The sequence below is a fragment of the Schistocerca americana genome, chromosome 3, assembly GCF_021461395.2.
Source record: "Schistocerca americana isolate TAMUIC-IGC-003095 chromosome 3, iqSchAmer2.1, whole genome shotgun sequence".
Taxonomy (NCBI): domain Eukaryota; kingdom Metazoa; phylum Arthropoda; class Insecta; order Orthoptera; family Acrididae; genus Schistocerca; species Schistocerca americana.
Window position 1 is genome coordinate 304,753,035 of NC_060121.1, and position 19,165 is coordinate 304,772,199.

At 36.4% G+C, this 19,165-nt stretch overlaps 1 protein-coding gene across 1 annotated transcript in view; it reads right to left on the minus strand.

The window, feature by feature from the left end:
* Nucleotides 1-10,769: 10,769 nt before the first annotated feature.
* LOC124607126 (phospholipid phosphatase 1-like) overlaps nt 10,770-19,165 on the minus strand; it is a 773,329-nt gene continuing 764,933 nt past the window's right edge. The window contains exons 5-7 of the mRNA XM_047139330.1: nt 17,926-18,046; nt 14,405-14,581; nt 10,770-11,407 (exon numbers count right to left, since the gene is read on the minus strand). Of these exons, the coding sequence (XP_046995286.1) occupies nt 11,201-11,407; nt 14,405-14,581; nt 17,926-18,046 (505 nt within the window). The 3' untranslated portion in view covers nt 10,770-11,200. The remainder of the gene's footprint in view (nt 11,408-14,404; nt 14,582-17,925; nt 18,047-19,165) is intronic.

The following is a 19,165-nucleotide window of genomic DNA, read 5'->3' on the forward strand; positions in this document are numbered from 1 at the left end:
TGCAATACAAATTTTGTTTATTTGCAATTCCAGGTGGTAATTCTTTTTTATTTTTTCTTACCATCCCAACCATTGTCAACCAATTGTTCAACAATTTTTCAGCCAGTGAAAAGCTACTGAACCAGTTGTCCAGAGTAATATTTCTGCCGATATTGTGCATAGGCTTCGTCAGACACATCACCACATCATATGGAGACATGCCAGTCGAGAAGGGTCCAGGCGGTTGTTTTCCAGAATAAATTTCCAAACTGAGGGTATAAAAGGTCCATGCACCGGTAAGACCAAAAATCTTTACATCGTACCTGGTGGGTTTTGAAGGTATATATTGCTTGAAAGGGCACCTTCCTCTGAAGGCCTCAAGCCTTTTGTCAGTTGCAGCTTATTCCCCAATAGTATAGCACTTTTGGAAGTTACCGGCTACTCGTTCAAAAAGTTCTCTAATTGGAGTTAGTTTATCACCTTTTTCTCTCTTTTTACAAGTCCGTTTATCATCAAATCATAAATTTTGTAATAAAAATCTAAACCTCTGCATGCTCATCACTGCTCTGGTAAACTCCTCACCGGTTGTATCATTAGCCCATATTTCCTCAAGGTTTGTACGATTCAGTTTTTTCAAACGAAGCATATATATTACACCCACAAATTATTTCAGATGCTGCTCCCTATATGATCAAAGCAGGAAAAGCCCTCCGAGTATTTTATCCCAATTTGATTTCTGTGACATGCATTTCCCATGGAGTACATTTCCTTGATGAGGAAGTATGTTTCATGTTTGTGAATGTAAATAAACTGATTTGATCCATAAAGAAAGTGTTTCTAAAAGCTCCTGCTCGCATCATGACCTACAAAGAAAAACTACCAAATGTGCCTTTACATCCTGAACCAGTGATAATTCATTGGGTTATGTGGGTCAAAACTGTGTTGTTTTATAAATTGAGGTCATTAGAGGGGTAGTAAATTACTTCGATAGTGCAGAGGCTTTGGCAGTTTGCCAGTGTAAGGAAGCTTTTCGTGATTCTGGCATTAAAAAAGACATTGCAGTGATTAGCACTCATTTTTCCCAAAGACCTGCAAGTATTACAGCTTGAAACTCAAGGTTTGGCATTGAATGAAACTATTCAGCTAATGAATAAAATTATTTTAGTGAACTCCTCATTAGCGGAGGTTTTCCCAAGAAAACTTAAAGAAAAGTTTGAAAACAGTTTAAACAATAACTCAGGCTTTGAACCCTTGTGCCAAATTGATTGTTTTACTAATGGTATGGGTGAACTTTTACCAGAAACAGTAAGTGCCAACATAGCACACAAATTCAAATATTGCCCAGTTACCTTCTCCACTTGTAAAAAATTTTTTGAGTAATCGAAGACACAATCTTCCTACCGAACATTCGAAACAGTACTTGGGTGTTTATGTTTACAATAGTAGAAAAATGTAAAATAAATTGTAAACGATGCTTTGGTCCAATTGTATTAATTAAAAGTTAATGCTGTTCAAAAAAGTTCATGATTGCGTGTTGCTTTTTAAATAAAATATTCGGAGTTTTTGAGGGTGCCCCTCTGCATACAATGTATCTCAAAGTTGGTCCTGTACATATTGATTGTTTCACTGCAACTCACTCGCATTGCATCCACTTGTTATCAACAACAATAGCAAAAAAGGAACAATTCTTGAAACATGGCATGCATCCCCATTTAGCAAATAATCCCAGAAACGCCATCTTCCTAACCTCTACGACAAAGTATTCACAAAATGATATCAGTGTTCTAAATGTACTGATTTTTCGCGTGGCCAGCACTCTTCCTCATAACTGATATGCACAGGTTCGACTTTGAGATACAATGCATGCAGTAACTACCATGTTTTTTTTTATTGTTTGATTGTGCATATTTCAAAACTTTTCGTGCATTTTAAGCATTTTTCGTGCATATTTACATGCATGTTTTAAGATTTTTATGATGGATATAATCTGGTCTCTAGTAATCAATGTCTTTGTTAACACTGCTGCTAACGTAATCTTCATAACAGTGTCTGTATAAATATTTTCACTTTTATAAAATAATTCTACAGCCTTTTCAAAATCCTTGAACTCAATCCCTTTCTGCAGAGAAAATCTTACAAGGGATGTATAGAGGCTGTCACCTGTCATATCTTACCTTTTCTGCAGATACTGAAGCATACTGTTATAAAAGCTCTCAGGGTCTTCAGTTACCTTCTTCTCTTTCATTCTACCTTCTTCTAGTCCATTCAGGGATTCTTTTGCTCTGCTGCCAAAGAAGTTGTCTTTCCTTCTTTGCTTGATTTTAGAACTGAGAAGTCTCATTTGTTTGTATGTCTCAAGTATACTTAAGATCAGACCTTTCTAGCAAAATTCAAATGGCTCTGAGCACTATGGGACTTAACATCTGAGGTCATCAGTCCCCTAGAACTTAGATCTACTTAAACCTAACTAACCTAAGGACATCACACACATCCATGCCCAAGGCAGGATTCAAGCCTGTGACCGTAGACCTTTCTAGCACTTGTAATAGTATTGGGTTTTGGATGCTGTGTATATAAAATATTTGTCATAAAAGGGAAGAACAGCCATCGAGCCGTAGTTGGTAAAATGTTATGCAACACAGCACAAATGTTAGGAAAAGAAATATTTTTGTAATGTGCGTCCGAACAAAGATGCGAGTCCAACATTAACTGCATCAAATAAACACTATGACCTGCCGAGCGCAGATACGCAAATAATTGCTGCAGCGCTCGATCCTAATAAGATACTAAACAAATGAACTATAAAAAATTTTGTCTTTTGTTATGAATAGTTCTAGAGACTTGGTTACCTTTTACTGATTCGATACTGATGTGTTAAGAAGTGCAGTAAAGCATCACAACAAGTTTTATATAGTATTTGTGTACCAGCAAAAAAAAAATTTCGAACGAATGCTTTGATTAACAGTGTGACACTATGAAACATTCATGCGAATGCAAGGACAATTAATTTTGAGCAAATATTGGACATACAAGAAAGGACATTGTCATAGCATGAAATGTGCATAAGAAGTGCATAATGTAAGTTTTATATTCCATGGTTATTTGTTCATGCTTAGTGGTATGGATTATTTCAGCATATACTGATGTGTTATAATGAAATCCCTTCTTCTATTCTTTTCTATGAGTGAGCTCAGTTTTTTTCTGTTGCATGCAAACTACGTTACACGGCAGCTCTTTACAGTGGTATCTTGGTTGTTTTTGGGAGGCTACTAACATATTCAATTGCAGATTTGATAACCATTACCACAGCCCACTTTCCTTCATCCATTTCCCTTTCAATATTCAGTTAGGTCCCTTAGGCATTTGTATCGAAAAATCATATTGCATGAAGGCCATCCGGGTTAAATGTCAGGTTCAAACCACCTTCGCATAATCAAACACTATTCCTCCTGGACACCATCAAGAACCAATGCAATGCAGTTTACAAAATCTGCGCTCTCCCTCTCTCTCTCTCTCTCTCTCTCTCTCTCTCTCCAACCTGCACCAAACTTGGTAAATAAATTATCATGACTGCAAGATCTAGTATAATTACTATTGTGATACGACATTACATACAACTTATAAAAATATATAAAAAAAAAATTACACACACACACACACACACACACACACACACACACTACTTCCTCTGGGTTATCTTCCATGAAAACATTAGATAGTAATTTTGGACATTCGGGAACACACGAGAAGTAAATTTTAAATGCTTCCCAGTTCTGAAATGGTCTAGAAATGGCTATTTCTGTCCATTCGAGATTTATGGAGTCAAAGAATGTGTTTCTCTTCTTCTGACTGAGACAGAAATGATTATATATCTCTGGCACTATGTTTTCAACATTAATCTGTCAATTGTAAACTTAATTATGTTACATACATCATTAGAACAATTGAGCGTTCAGTAAGCTAGGGTTGTTATTTCTTAGCAACTAATACATGGAATGTCTTTCTCCAGTGTTCACATTGGCATTGACGGTGCAGTACTATGACACATAATTCCCACGCAAATTGTGTTTTTCTACATTCTCCAGTACCACATCAATAACTGTCATAGATGTTTTATCAGCACATTCAGTAAAATCTAGAAGTTTATTCTGCACTCCCTTTCAAATAGCAAAGTATCGGACACAAAATATGTACATTTTTTTATTCCTGTATTTTGATGTATCAGTTGCCAATGAAAAACAATGTTACAGTCTTTTCTGGATACCTTAAAATAGACACCAAGCCATTAACACATTTAGAAGCAAGAACATTCTTCACAATCATTTCCATGTTAGTGTGTCCACATGAATTTTCGGAAGCAATTGCAGGACCACTAAAAATATGGGACAAGTTTTTTCAGCAGTCCACACTTGAATAACTTAGATCATATTTCATTGCACAATACACTAAACCAAGTTCACACATAGTGCTTTTATTGAACTCTTCCTTCCTGTCTAAGTTAACAAAACAGCTCAGTAGTTTATTTGATTGTCCAGAATTACCCTTTACCTTAAGTTGACATCCTTTTTATTGTGAATGTTGGCTCAGATCAGTCAATCCATGATTCAAAATACTAATACACTTCCTAAGCACAGAACAAAATATTTGGCTCTTGTCTGGTTCTGGGTTAACCCAAGAAAATGTATCTTCCCATTACTTGAGATATATTTGGTTATGTTTGCCTTGAGATCTAAACTTCTTTGTGGAGAAGTCTTTGATAGATCTTCTTGGCCCTCAAATATTTTTAACTTGAACCTAAGTTTCTAGCAAAGACTGACAGACTAAGAACACACTCCGAACCATGCTTGAATCATACTTGAGCTGCTGGAGAAAGTAATCAAATTACTGTCATTGGTTGTTGCTTTGGTTTGGAAGCTCACTCATTGCCAACATTCATGAAATTCAATATAACCATAGAAACTGCAACAAAGTCATTTTGGAAGAAGGTAAGTTTGAAGATTATTTTTATTCCATAAATAAAATTTGTAGTAGACTTAAATATGAAATAGAGAATTATTCACCCTGAGTAAAAAATATATGATGGAAGAAAATTTGGGTGCAAAAATGGAAGAATACATGAGTGGAAATGGAAGAATACAAGAGTGGCTGATCAGAATCAGATCATCATTGATAACATTAAGACAAATACTGAAGACTGTGAAGCAGAAGTTCTGCAAACAGCAGTCACTGATCATAATGGGTTTGTTGTTTTGCATGTACAAAAACAGGAGTTCAAAAATATAAATGCATCAAGACAAGAGAGAAGTCAAGGTTATAAATCTAGAAAACATGAGCACTTTTAAAATAACACAGAGGAAAGAATACTGGATAGAAGCACTTCAAGAACACAATACAAATGAGAAGTGTGGCGCATTTCTTAACACACTAATGCATTATTTTCATGCAGTCTTCTTCAGAATTACCTGTCAAGAAAAGCATGTTCACAGTAGGTAATGGATTACTAAAGAAATAATTGAACTCAGGATTAGAGTGAAAGGTCTCGAACATGGAACATGGAGGGACAAACTGTATCAGAATAAGTACAGGCAGTCAATAAGAGAACCAAAAGTAAGTTCAATGAAAAGAGCCATAGCAAATTCAAATCATAAAAGTAAAACAGCATGAAACATAATCACCACTGACAAATTAAGTCAATGAGAAGTGAGAACAATGTAGCTTCAGATGGGACAGAAATTGCTAGTATGCTCAACAACAGTTGCTGTGCAAAATTTAAAAGGAGATGAAATCATCACAGGTCAAAGCATGCTAGAACACTTGGGAACCAACCCACTTGATGATTCTGGAACCAGTAACAAAAACACAACTCACAAAAGTAATTCAGAAAATAAAGTGAAAGAAGCCTGCAGAAGGTGATAAAATATCAAATTATTTAATGAAGCATATGAATGAAGAAATAACTGAACCACTTTTGGATATACCAGACTGCTCATCCAGATGAAGATTATTTCCATAAAAATTAAAAAGTAAATGTAGTAGTACCAATATATACCAAAGCCAACAAACATGACCTGAATAACTACAGACTAGTATCTTTAATCTATGGGTTCTCAAAAATATTAGATATGCTCATATACAGTAGGATGGCCACATTCCTACAGAAACATAAAGCTGTATGTGACAACAGAATCTGGATGCAGATGTGAAATCAGGGATATTAAGTAGCGTACACCAAACAGATCTGTACTTGGCCAGTTTGTGTTCACCCTATTTGTAAACAAATTCAAAGCCAGCAAGACAGATTAAAAAATGTATACCAATGACATGATAGCGAATGTAGAAGAAAACCTGTAAGCATTGGAAAGAGGTGTGGTTGTGTCATTAAATAATGCAGCACAACGGCTCGTACAGAATGACTCAACCATGGATCTAAAAAAGACAATGTTCATGGCATTCACAAATAGAGAAAATAAAGCTCATACAGATATATTCATAGCTGAAACAAAATTGAAAGACAGTATCTCTATGAAATTTGTGGGATCTACAGTCAAAAATAATCTCCAATGGAGACAACATATAGACAATATCTCTCGCAAATTAAGCACCATAATATTTATTATGGAACAGCTTGACATTATGCTAGTAAGCAACTCCTATGTACAGTATAACATTCCCTATTTGAAGCATACTTACAGTATAGAATTACTGTTTATGGAAACTCCAGTAGCAATAATATAAAAAGAATTTTTGTATAAGAAATAAGGCTATTAGAACAATTTTGAATAGAAACAAACAAACTCATCCAGAACTGCCTGCTGTAATCTGCAAATATTGTCTTTCCCATCCATGCACATATACAAATCAATACTTTCATTAATCACAGGGAATACATTCCTAGAAAAAGTGCAGACATTCATTCATACACAAGAAAGGCTATCTGAGACATATTCCTCACAGATTGAGAACTGCTCAAAAACGTCCTCGACACCCAAATGCCCAACTGGTAAAGCATCTTCCTAAGAGGCTATAAGACAGTGAGTGAAAGGACACTCCAGAAATGACATTCCAGTAACTTCCAAATGATTAGTTACAGAATTTTTGTAGTGTAGAGGAGTATATGCATAAAGAATGAGGAATGCTGTTATTATTTATCTTTATGTATGTATGTATGTAAGTATGTATGTATGTCCTGTAACCAACTGAAAATATTACAGTATGTGCATGTAAATAGTTCCTTGTTTTATACTGTAATATGACAATAAATTACGTTGACCTGTCCTATATTACAAGTACACATACTGTACACATGTTCAACTGAGAATTCCATTTACCTATTCACTCACCAAATTTTACAAGCATTACATAAAAAACAGTACCAGCTGGTACTTTCTCTGACCTATATGAGGCATTTGTAAATGACAATACCTTTTTAGATAAACTGAGATTTTGTGCAGTTAAACAATGGAAAGTCCAGGGTGGAATATCAACAATAGTAAGAAAAGGATAGCCTGCTTCACACCATAGAGATGATACACTTTCTGCAGTCATGTATGCATGAGGTGTGCTTGTGAGTGTGAATGTGCGTGTGTGTTTTCTTTTCTTTTATGAAGGCTTTGGCCAAAAGATAAATGTGAGTTGTAGTTGTGCCTGTCTGCAACTCAATATGTCATCTTTAAGGTCAGTTGCAATTTATCCTTTTCTCAATATTGTTTTATGGAATTGCTGATATAGCCAATCAATGGATAAAGTCATATCCAACCAAAAGAAAGCAGAAAGTTGTACTTAGTAATTAAACCAATGTAATCAGGAGAGATTCTTAGAATAAACTAAGAAAATTTAACGTAAAAATCTGGACCTTCAAATCTACCGAGTTTTGTTACATCTTCATCAGTTAATGTCTTTGATAAAGTTAATATCTTTGCTTCAAATGTTATCTTCTTCCTTGGGAACGCTGGAAAGGAAGTTGTGTGGAGGCAAGCCATGTATGTGATGTGCTAAAAAGTAGACAATGAAGCTGGAACTAATAGCTTACGGAAAGTGAATGAATGTTAGATTTTGTTATTCTGATGTTTGAAGAGTTAAAAGAAAGATATTTTTCTGATTTGATAGTGTTACATCAGATTTTCATAAACCTAGCATCAGTGGGTGTTCTTTGTACAAAGAAGACCAGCAGCATTATCATACCTTTATAATAAGACAATGAAGCCAACTTCAAGACAATCTGCTAAATATTTAATAAAATGAATATACCCTTCAATGCAAATCCATCCAGGATAATGACAAATGTCCATTCCATGGACAAGTCATTGTGTAACCAGTACTGAATCAGTAACTGCTTCCACAAAGCTCAACTTTATGTCCACTATTGTTCCTCAGATATGTAACAGGCATTCTGTCTAATATACAAGAAGTAGAATTAGTTCTTTTTCCAGATGACGTTAGTATTATAATCAATCCAAACATACATACAGCAACAGAAAAATAGTAAATAATGCTCTTGAAGTATTAACCAATGGTTTTCTGTGAATGATCTCACTCTCAAATTCAAAATGACAACATATTCATTTCTGCACATCTAGAGATATTGCACCAATAATAAGTGCAGCAAATGGTAAGGACATAATAAATAGGGTGGCAACATTTTTAGGTGTCCATATTAATGAGAATTTGAACCAGAAAAATCACATTTTAGAGGTTCTAAAATAACTTGGTTCATCACATCTGCACTTAGAACCATTGTAAGTCTTTGGAAGATACAAATCGTGACGTTGACATATTTTCATTCAGCAATGTCACAAAGAATAATGCTCTTGCGTAACTCATCAGAAAGTCTTCATTGCTCAAAAATATACTGTAAGAATAATGTGCAACTGTCACCAACAACCTTATTGTAGACATTTGTTTAAAGATTTAGGCATATTGACTACTGCTTCACAGTATATTTATTCCCTCATTACATTTGTCCCTTTGGAACTGCAGTTGATCATTTACAACCATGATGTACACAAAAATAATACCAGAGGAGAGAAGTACATTCATTACTTCATATTATGATTGTTTTTAGCACTAAACAATTGCACAATGCAGCAACCAAAATTTTTGATCAGTTACCCAGTGATACAAAATGTCTAACAGAAAGTAAAATTTCAAAACAAATTGAAGAAGTGTCTTCTTGACAACTTCCATTATTTCATAGAAAAATCTTTATTTTTTTTTAACGTGTAAAAGGTAATAAAATAATTTGTTCTGCATCATTGTAATTTGTCATACGAATGACCCATTGAACATGAAACTAACAAATATACTGAATTATCCACTCAATACCCTCATACATTTCCTTTCTCTCTTCATTTTCTGTTTGTGAAATTGGCATGTATAATTGAACTCCTGTTGTTAGCTTTTGCTTGCTGTCAGTGTTCACAGTAGCTCACTTTCTGCTCTACCTTCCTACCCACAACGAATCCTACGCCCATTGTACCATTTTTGTTACTGTTGCTACTGCTAGTACCCTACATGCATCTGATCAGAAATCCCTGTCTTTCTATTTGACTTCACTGATCCCAACTATAGCTAGACTGAGCCTTTCCATTTCCTTTTTCAGATGTTCTTTTTCCCTACCACGTTCAAACTTCTGACGTTCCACACTTGTAGCAGGTTACCCTTTCATTGGTTATTCAATCTGTGTCTCGTAGTTTCTCCCACTTACTAGTCCCCTCTCAAAGACCTGAATGGAGGACCAATCCAGAATCTTTTGCCACTGGAGAAATCACTGTGGCACTTTCAATTACTGGCCACATGTCATGTGGTTATACACTATGTGGCTTTAATGAAGCCATTTCCATTGATTTCTGTATCTGCATGCCATTGATCTGAGTCAATTCATCCACCTCTTACAGGCAGTTTCCCACTCCAAGGACACGAGGTTGACTTGAAATTCTGTCTATTCTTCCACTCTCTTTGACAAGGCCATTGACTTTTTCAAAATGTAAACAATGGACAGGTTTAAACCCAGGCCCCGGTAAGTTTTGATTACTAGTCAAAGATGCAATTCCTGCACTATATTATCCAATTAGCATCACCAAATCATGTATTAGAGAGATCAGAGTGCCTTTAAAAGACAATGGATTTCTGTAGGAACTGAGAAAAAAGTCGCTTCATCTTGATAAGTCAGGGGCCAAGTCAACCATGCCTAGGTGTAGTAAGTAAAATTAATTTTCCATGTACCTACAATTTCATTATAAAATGCACATGTATGTGACACTTACAATAAAATAATCAGAAACTGAGCGGAAGAGGTTAACTGACCTAAATTCTTAAGAGGATAAATGAAATATGTCTGCAGTAAATAAATTCTATAGAATTTACATTACATATATAATAATCACTATTTACTGTATTCTGTATTATTATTATTATTATTACTTGTAAATATAACACTTCACCTTGTCGATTGAAGAAGTAATCAGGTGACAGTGTTTTGTATTTTATTGTAGCAAGAAATGGTCTGTGGTAAATTCTTCACAGGCTTATTATTCAGAAAGATTTACATTATTCACAATAAAGAACATATGTCAGTCTCAAAATATATTAGTGTTATGGAATGTACTATAAATCACATTCTTGATGCTTGAAGAGTTACAGCTTTTTTTAGCACTGTCCCACCAGAAGAATTTACAAAAAAATATTTACAAAGCTCTTTAGTTAACAGTAACTTTCAAGTTCTTCTGTAAAACTAGGCATTAATATTTTTTGCAATATCTCATATGTGGTATTTTGCATATATTAGCTGATACAAGGCACAGTATCTACATAGTATACGTGACAGTACACTTTATCTTGTAGATATTAATACCTTAATCTGAGGCACTTTTTAGATTCCACTTAAGCTTCTTCACATGCATAACTGTCAAATAGGAGTCCTGTTATACTTATACTGAAACACTATCATTCTCTCACATTTCCTTAGAAATTGTGCTGCTGGTAGTTAGAGTTATGGATTCACTGAAAGTAAAATTACATACAGTTCATCAAGAAATGATATCCACTATCACTCAACACTATCACACCAATCTTTTCAGAAATTTCAACTCTTACAATATCAATGTTCACACTTACACTCGTCATTCAAAAAATAATTCCCACTGTATTGCGACATTTGGCCATCTTTGTACACTTCAAGAAAATACCTAAAGAACACTGTTAGCAAAGATGTCCACAATTATCTTCAGCTAAGAGCTGCTTCTCTTAATTCCCTCTCTTCAGGTGTCAGAGCAGCAGAGTAACTTGATGTGGATGACAGAAGTCTTCGCACTGACTGGTGCCTATTGTTTGAAATATGTCCATTTTCTCGTACTACATTGTCCAGTTTGCTTGCTTTTGTGTAGGTTGTGGTAATCTTCTTGGTTGATGAAAACTGGTCTGATGTTTTTACCTGTGAAGTTAATGTACTACTTTAATATAATGTAAAATTTCATAGTGATAAATTAGACAAGGAAAAGGTTAAAATTTATATTTTGAGGAAGTAGTCATTGAAATTCTGTGTCTACACTGGCACATCAAGAGGAAAACTCTCAAATATTTGAAACAACTCAAAATATTTGTTACTACAAATATCTAACTGTAAATAACGATCTATAGACTATCATTAATGGCAGTAAGTTACTTATGAAGATCCCTTCTTGCCTATTACACTTACAAAGATATCAGATTGGGCTTTCACATAATTAACAGGACAACCTCTACTTTGTATAACTTTGCATGTAAATACTCATATAATTCGTAATAGCTGCCAGTATCATAGAACTCTCATTAAGCTGTTAATATCTGTGAATGGTTTTTTATATCTTTTGATTTGGAAAATTTAAATGAAACATGTTATAATATAAATGTGAGGAAGTTGATGACTCTTGGACTTTTGGTGTAGGAATACAATGAGTGAGTACAACAGCTGACCTCTCAACTTCTGATAATGATGCTGTGAAGACAAACATTTGTTTAATCAAGAGACCGATACTACACAACACAGAATTAAGGACATAGTCATTCACAATGATGTCACTTTGTAAAATATTTAGGGGTCATACTACAATGTGATAACTGGGACAATCCTGTCAAATCACTATTAGAGGAATCAAATAGAAAAATCAGATTACTGTAGCTGGAAGGCACTGTTCTCATGAAACCTCACTATACATTCACCATCCTCCCAAGAAATTCCCAGAAATGTTTTATTCCTGGCATATAAGCAATGCCAGTGCAGAAACGATGGTGGCAGCTTGAACTAAAACTGTAAGCATGAGATGTGCACTGGACCAGCCAGTTACGAAAAGGCAGTGTTGTGTGTTAGACTTGTGGCCACATTGTGTCAATGTTGTAGTGTAACAGAGTAACATCTGTATATCAAGAGTTGAAAATGTTTTCCAGACTCTTTTGAGGAAGAGAAAAGTGTGTGTGGAGTTCGTCCCATACAACGTGACCGCCAAACAAAAATGATGTGTGCACCTGCTGCAACTTGATTGTAATGCAAAACAGAAAACATCATCATGTCTGTTGAGACCTTGTGTTATCAACACAAAACTACCACAAAACAAAAAGGTGCAGAAATTCATGTGAGGCGTCACGACTTTGATGACATAACCAACATTCATGCCAATATGATGTACAAGATGAACAAAATTCCAAAGAATGATTTTTCTGATGGCAACTTCACATGGTTTTATGAATGTTCTGTACATTGTACTCAAAGAGGAGGGCAGGTGGGGAGAGGGAGAGTGGGAGGGGTGGGGCGATGTGTGAGTACCTCAGTCACCTGAAGCATTAAAGCCATCATCTTAACTTTTTTCATTAATCCTGTCTCAAAGCATTTTGTACTGATGGTGTACATACTTCACTAGCCATGGTACAGTGCACTGTGGGGGGAGAGGGGGGGAGAAATTGTACCAGTATTATCTGTTTTCATTCCTGTTCCATTCATATTGTTGCAGAAGAAGCTCAGTAGCGCAGTCACTGTGCTGTAGTGGTTATGATACTAGACTGTTGCATGGAGGGTCATGAGTTCAAAACTCACCTGAACTGTAAAATTTTAATTTCTATTTTCGGTACGAGTACATTCTAGAAGTATCCACAAATGTCAAGAATCATTGTACTGTAACCGTATATATACCATATGTGTTCTGGCTGGAGGCAGTTCACTCCGTGCTCTTGTATGTGCAAATGCTGAATAAACCTTTTTTAAGTGACATTAGTGTTCGTCATTCATCTAATTACACCTTCTTCTACCTGACAATATATTGTGGGAGGAAAAAGTAATGTCTTTATGCCTCTTTTCATGCTCTGTTTTTTCTTATGTTATTCTCATCATACCTACACAAGATATACAATAGTGGCAGCATACTGTTCATTGTCTTCTTCAGATACAGATTCTGTAAATTTTCCTAACAGGGATTCACATCAACTACATTATCATCAACTACATTATCATCAACTACATTATCGTCAACTACATTATCGTCAACTACATTATCGTCAACTACATTATCATCAACTGCATTACCATCAACTACTTTATCATCAACTACATTACCATCAACTACTTTATCATCAACTACATTACCATCAACTACTTTATCATCAACTACATCATCAAATATTTCTGTTACACTTTTATGTGTCAAACCAGTGTGTAATGATCCTAGAAACCCATTCCTGGATTTGTTTGAAATCTTGTCATGCCCCATTAATAAGGGCTCCAAACAATGGAAGAAACTCTGTAACTGGTTGCACTGACATATTTGGGTAAATATAGAGAACCAGTATTCGAGGAAGACTATGCAAATATTCAGCTATCCCCATCATTGCATAGGGATGCTGAGAAGAAGATAAGAGACATAAAGGTTTTGACAGAGAAATAAGGTCCGTCAGTTTTCCCCATTCTCAATACACGACTAGCATAGGACAAAAAATCACATATATCGGTACAAATTTCCCTGTCATACTCTGTACAGTGGCCTACAGAGTATAATTTTAGCTTTAGATGTAGATGTAGGTTTTCACAATTCAGTGCTTGAGGTGAAAGGAAGGAAGGAAGGAAATGTAAAATCTAGCAACTAACATTCTAACATTCACTTGATGATCTTAAGAGTAATCTAGATCGCTCGTTCATCAGCTGTGCTTCAAGAAATTGTTTTCATACTTATATGTTTTTTTATAAAAATCTAATTATATTTTACATGTGACATTAAACATACAAAATTTGTGTGGTGAAAAACTTGGAGCACACTTCAATGCTGATCATCTCCGTTTTGCAACTGAGTGCCTATGAAGCACTGCACTATTTTAAATAGATTTTAACAGTTCATTACATTAGATACTACTTTACTGCAAATTACGTAAAACTTTCAGTGACAAACGATGCACAATAAGTACTTACAGTAAATACTGCTAGGCCAAAACCCAACACAAAACCACCCAGCACATCCCACCAGTGGTGCCTGTGGTCTGTTATACGGGTGAGGGAGCACAGGAGAGCCCATGTGAGACACAGACACTGCAGCCAGGGCACCAGCAGGTACGTGATATCTCCTGGCACACGGCACTGCACGAACCACTGTTGGCCGTCATGAAGAATGTCCATAAGTATTACGTTGCATTCTGATCAGTTTTACACATAACTAATAGTGATATAGTCTACGATCTATAACTTCTTCTACATGTATCAAACAATGGGAAATCCAGGATGGAATGTAACAATATTAGAGAAAGAAAGTTGCTACTCACCATATAGCAGAGATGGTGAGTCACGATAGGCACAACAAAAAGATTCACACAATTATAGCTTTTGGCCATTAAGGCCTTTGTCAGCATGGGAGATTTGTTTTTGTGCCTTCTTTCCAGTCTCCCACTGCCTTCCAAAGTCCCACAGTCTGGCCACAGAAGAGCATTCCCCTCATAACTCAGTACATTCCAGGAATGGAGCAATTGAACTACATTCTCCGCTAGAGTTTCAATTACCTCTCGTCATGCCCTGAAATGAGAAATGTCCTCCCATCTAGATCCTAGACCGGTCCCATACATCCTCCCACCACCACCTACTCCAGTCCAGTCACTGACATCACCTATCCCATCAAAGGCAGGGCTACCTGTGAAACCAGTCATATGGTCTATAAGCTCAGCTGCAACCACTGCGCTGCATTCTATGTAGGCATGACAACCAACAAGCTGCCTGTCCACATGAATGGCTATCGACAAACTGTGGCCAAGAAACAAGTGGACCACCCTGTTGCTGAACATGCTGCCGAACATGATATCCTTCATTTTAATGACTGCTTCACAGCCTGTGCCATGTGGATCCTTCCTACCAACACCAGCTTTTCTGAATTGCGCAGGTGGGAATTTTCCCTGCAAGACATCCTATGTTCCCATAACCCTCCTGGTCTGAACCTTCATTAGTCATTGTCCTCATCCATCCAGCCGTCTCCCTGTTCCCATTCCAGCATCACACAGCTGTCATTTCACCACCACACCCATTCTTTTAATTTCTTTTAATTTCTCTCCTTTCTGCTACTTACCCCTCCCCATCCCCACCTTCTCTCCTGCCCTCCGTTTAAACTGCAGCACTTCACTGTCCATCACCCCCACCATACTATCCCTCCCTCTTCCCACCCCTGCCTCCTCCTTACCCCCACCCAGTTGTCACCCCCACATGCACAGGTGCTGCTGCCCACAGTGTGGTGGTTTCTGTTGTCTGAGACTGCAGATGTGTGTGGAAGTTGCATTTTGGTTGTGTGTGTGTGTGTGTGTGTGTGTGTGTGTGTGTGTGTGTGTGTGTGAGAGAGAGAGAGAGAGAGAGAGAGAGAGAGAGAGAGAGAGAGAATTGCTGACAAAGTCCTTAAAGGCCAAAAGCTACAATTGTGTGACTCTTTTTGTTGCATCTATCACGACTCAGCATCTCCGCTATGTGGTGAGTGGCAACTTTCCTTCTCTAATATTATTTTGTCTACATATACATGCATACTCTGCAAATCACTGTGAAGCATGGTATCATTATTAAGTTTTGTTCCTGCTCCAATTCCATTTGGAGAACAGGAAGAATAGCTGCTTAAATAACTCTGTGCATGCCATACCTAGTATAGTTTTGTCTCCATAGGCAATACAGGAGTCATGAATAGGAGCATGAAGAATATCTCTAGGTTCTCCACTTAATACTGGCTCTTGCAGCTTTGTAAGTAGGCTTTTGGGGGATAACTAATTCAGGCTTCCAACATTTCTGTGATGCTTGAATCAAACAAACTTGTGACCATTAGTGGCACCATTCTTTGCTTTAGTCCATTTTAGTATGCATCTTGCAGATTTTAGTAGTATCCTGGGCTGGGTTCCATGATTGTTTCTTAAGAAATCACCTTTGTAGACTAACTACATTTTCCCAGTATCTGCCACTTGTCTTACCTAAACTGAGCCTATATTACATTCCATTTAATATTCCTAGAAACTGTTACACTAAGGTATTTATATGAGTTGGCTGATTCCAGTTGTGAATCACTGGCATTTTAGTTATAGGATACTACTATTCTCTATTTTGTGACATACTTGTGAATCAAGTGGCTGGTCTTTGCAATATTTTAACACTTTCAAGGATCTGACTGAATACGTCTGCAACTTTTTTTACACAGTCCTTGATTATACATAAATGAATCATCTGCAAAATATCTGAGGTTACCATTAATATCAGCTGCAAGCTCATTAATAAACAAGACCAACAGCAAGTCTCCCAACATACTTCCCTGGCAGACACCTGAAATTACTTCTACTTCTGCCAATGATCGTCCATCCAAGATAACGTTCCTCATCCAATATACCAAGAAATATTTGGAAGTCAAAAATACTGCATCCATCCAATCGCCTTGATCCACAGCTTTAAAGATTTCATGTGAGAAATAAACAACATGTGGTTTGCATAATCAGTATCTACATAGCTATACTCCTTAACTAGACGTTTTACACTCAAACTGGGCAGAAGTGTCAATGAAAGACCTATCAGTCTGTCAATGTGTTTAAGTGAATGTGACAATGTTCTGCCGGCCGAAGTGGCCGTGCGGTTAAAGGCGCTGCAGTCTGGAACCGCAAGACCGCTACGGTCGCAGGTTCGAATCCTGCCTCGGGCATGGATGTTTGTGATGTCCTTAGGTTAGTTAGGTTTAACTAGTTCTAAGTTCTAGGGGACTAATGACCGCAGCAGTTGAGTCCCATAGTGCTCAGAGCCATTTGAACCATTTGACAATGTTCTGATGAACACCTAAGTATCAATACCACATGAAATGTTATTCCAGATGCATTATCATAATAGCGTGAGAAGATGTAGATGAAAAACTGATTTTGGAAGTTTTAGTAATTGATCCCACATTGATCCTTCAGCTAAAAGTTATTGGCTAGCTGAAAGGGGGTGGGGGCATGGGGTGTCTGTCTTAATGATCCAACTACAGTAGCATCATGTAAATTATATGTATGAAAATTTACAACAAGAGAGAAGATTATGCTGCTAGATAAGGAAAGTGGAGAATTACAGATACCAAAGTTCTTCACCACCACCACGTTGCATCTACACTCTTAGTTCTTTTCACCTTTTTGCCACATTAGTTAGGCAGTATAGTTAAAACTACATGAAAATTCTACCACACCAGAATAATGAAGACAGCCCCTTTAGCGTTAGAGTGAGCATACAGATTTCCTACAACCCACCTGAAAGATTTGGTTAACATAAACTTGGAACAATGTCATATTTTACTCCAGTATGACACATTTCTAAAGTGGCTATCACGAAAAAGAAACTCAATATTGATTCATTGTTTCTAGTTCACAGAATATCTGTTTTGCCTTGTACAGCCATCTGAATGTCCCAGGTGCAATTATTAATTTCAGCAAAGTATTTTAATGACATTTATTGTAACAACTCACCATTGTAAAAACTGATGCAAACACTGATAATGAAGCATGACCTGAGGGGAAGGATTTTGTTGAGTCTCGTACATACCAGTTCCCAACATCCTTATTGGTACATGTGAAATTATTCACATATCTGAAACGAAAAGACAAGTGTTGCACACATTTAAGAGCTCTCACTCATTTTAAGAATGATGCAGCACCTAACTGCAACAATAAATGACTCAGTTACAGATTTACTTAGACATGAAAAAATACAATAAAACTAGTAAAGAAAAGTAAAACAAGGAAAAACTGAACTGGGGATGAATAATGCTGTTGTGTTTTAATAGGAATCTACTGTTCATTTCTCAGGTTTTTTCAGCAATGATAAATGTTTACATCAGTGTATGAAGGTGCACTGAAAAGTAATGCCTCCAATTTTTTAATGTGAAAAACCTTAAACCTTTTTAAACAAAACAAACTTCATTAACATTCAACATCTTTATTCTTCATGTCTACATATTTATTTCTCAACATAGTCACCAAGGTGACAAACATTTCTCTCAACAAGAGACCAGTTTGTTGAATGTTTGATTTCCCTAGGGTTTTCTTTAACTTTCGGAAACAGATGAAAATTGAATGGGACCAACTTGGGACGGTATGGAGGATGATCAATGTCAGTGAATCCGACACATCTGATTGTTGCAAATGCCGCAGTGCTCATGTGTGGTCTGGAATTGTCATACTGAGAGAGAAGGTGCTCCATGTGTGTATGAATTCTTCAAATTCTGAACTCCTGCTGTTTCTCATAAACCACTGTAATTCATTCCACACTGCCATGTTACAGACTACAATTTGTAGCCATCTAGCTGCAGATGGCTGCAAATATGTGGATCTGAAGAATAAAGATCTCAAATTTCAGAATTTTTTTTATTTGAAAAGCTTTAAGGGTTTTCACATTAAAAAACATTGGAAGCATTACTTTCCAGCACACCATCGTGTGAGTGGCTGCGATGTTTGGATCCTTACATGTTTCAACACTACTTTAGTTCATGGCAGTGGTTCAAGCACATTTTATTGGAGTATGATCTATTTTTCACTTTCCTCCTAAAACGTAATATACACAGAAATAATCTGAAAAAACTATTACCATAATACATCATACAAGAATGCAAAATGAATATGAAAAATTTATCTTTTTTCCACATGTCTCAAAATAGTGGGATGAAGAATGAGATCACCTATAGGAAATAAAGCTTGAAAGGTAGTAGAA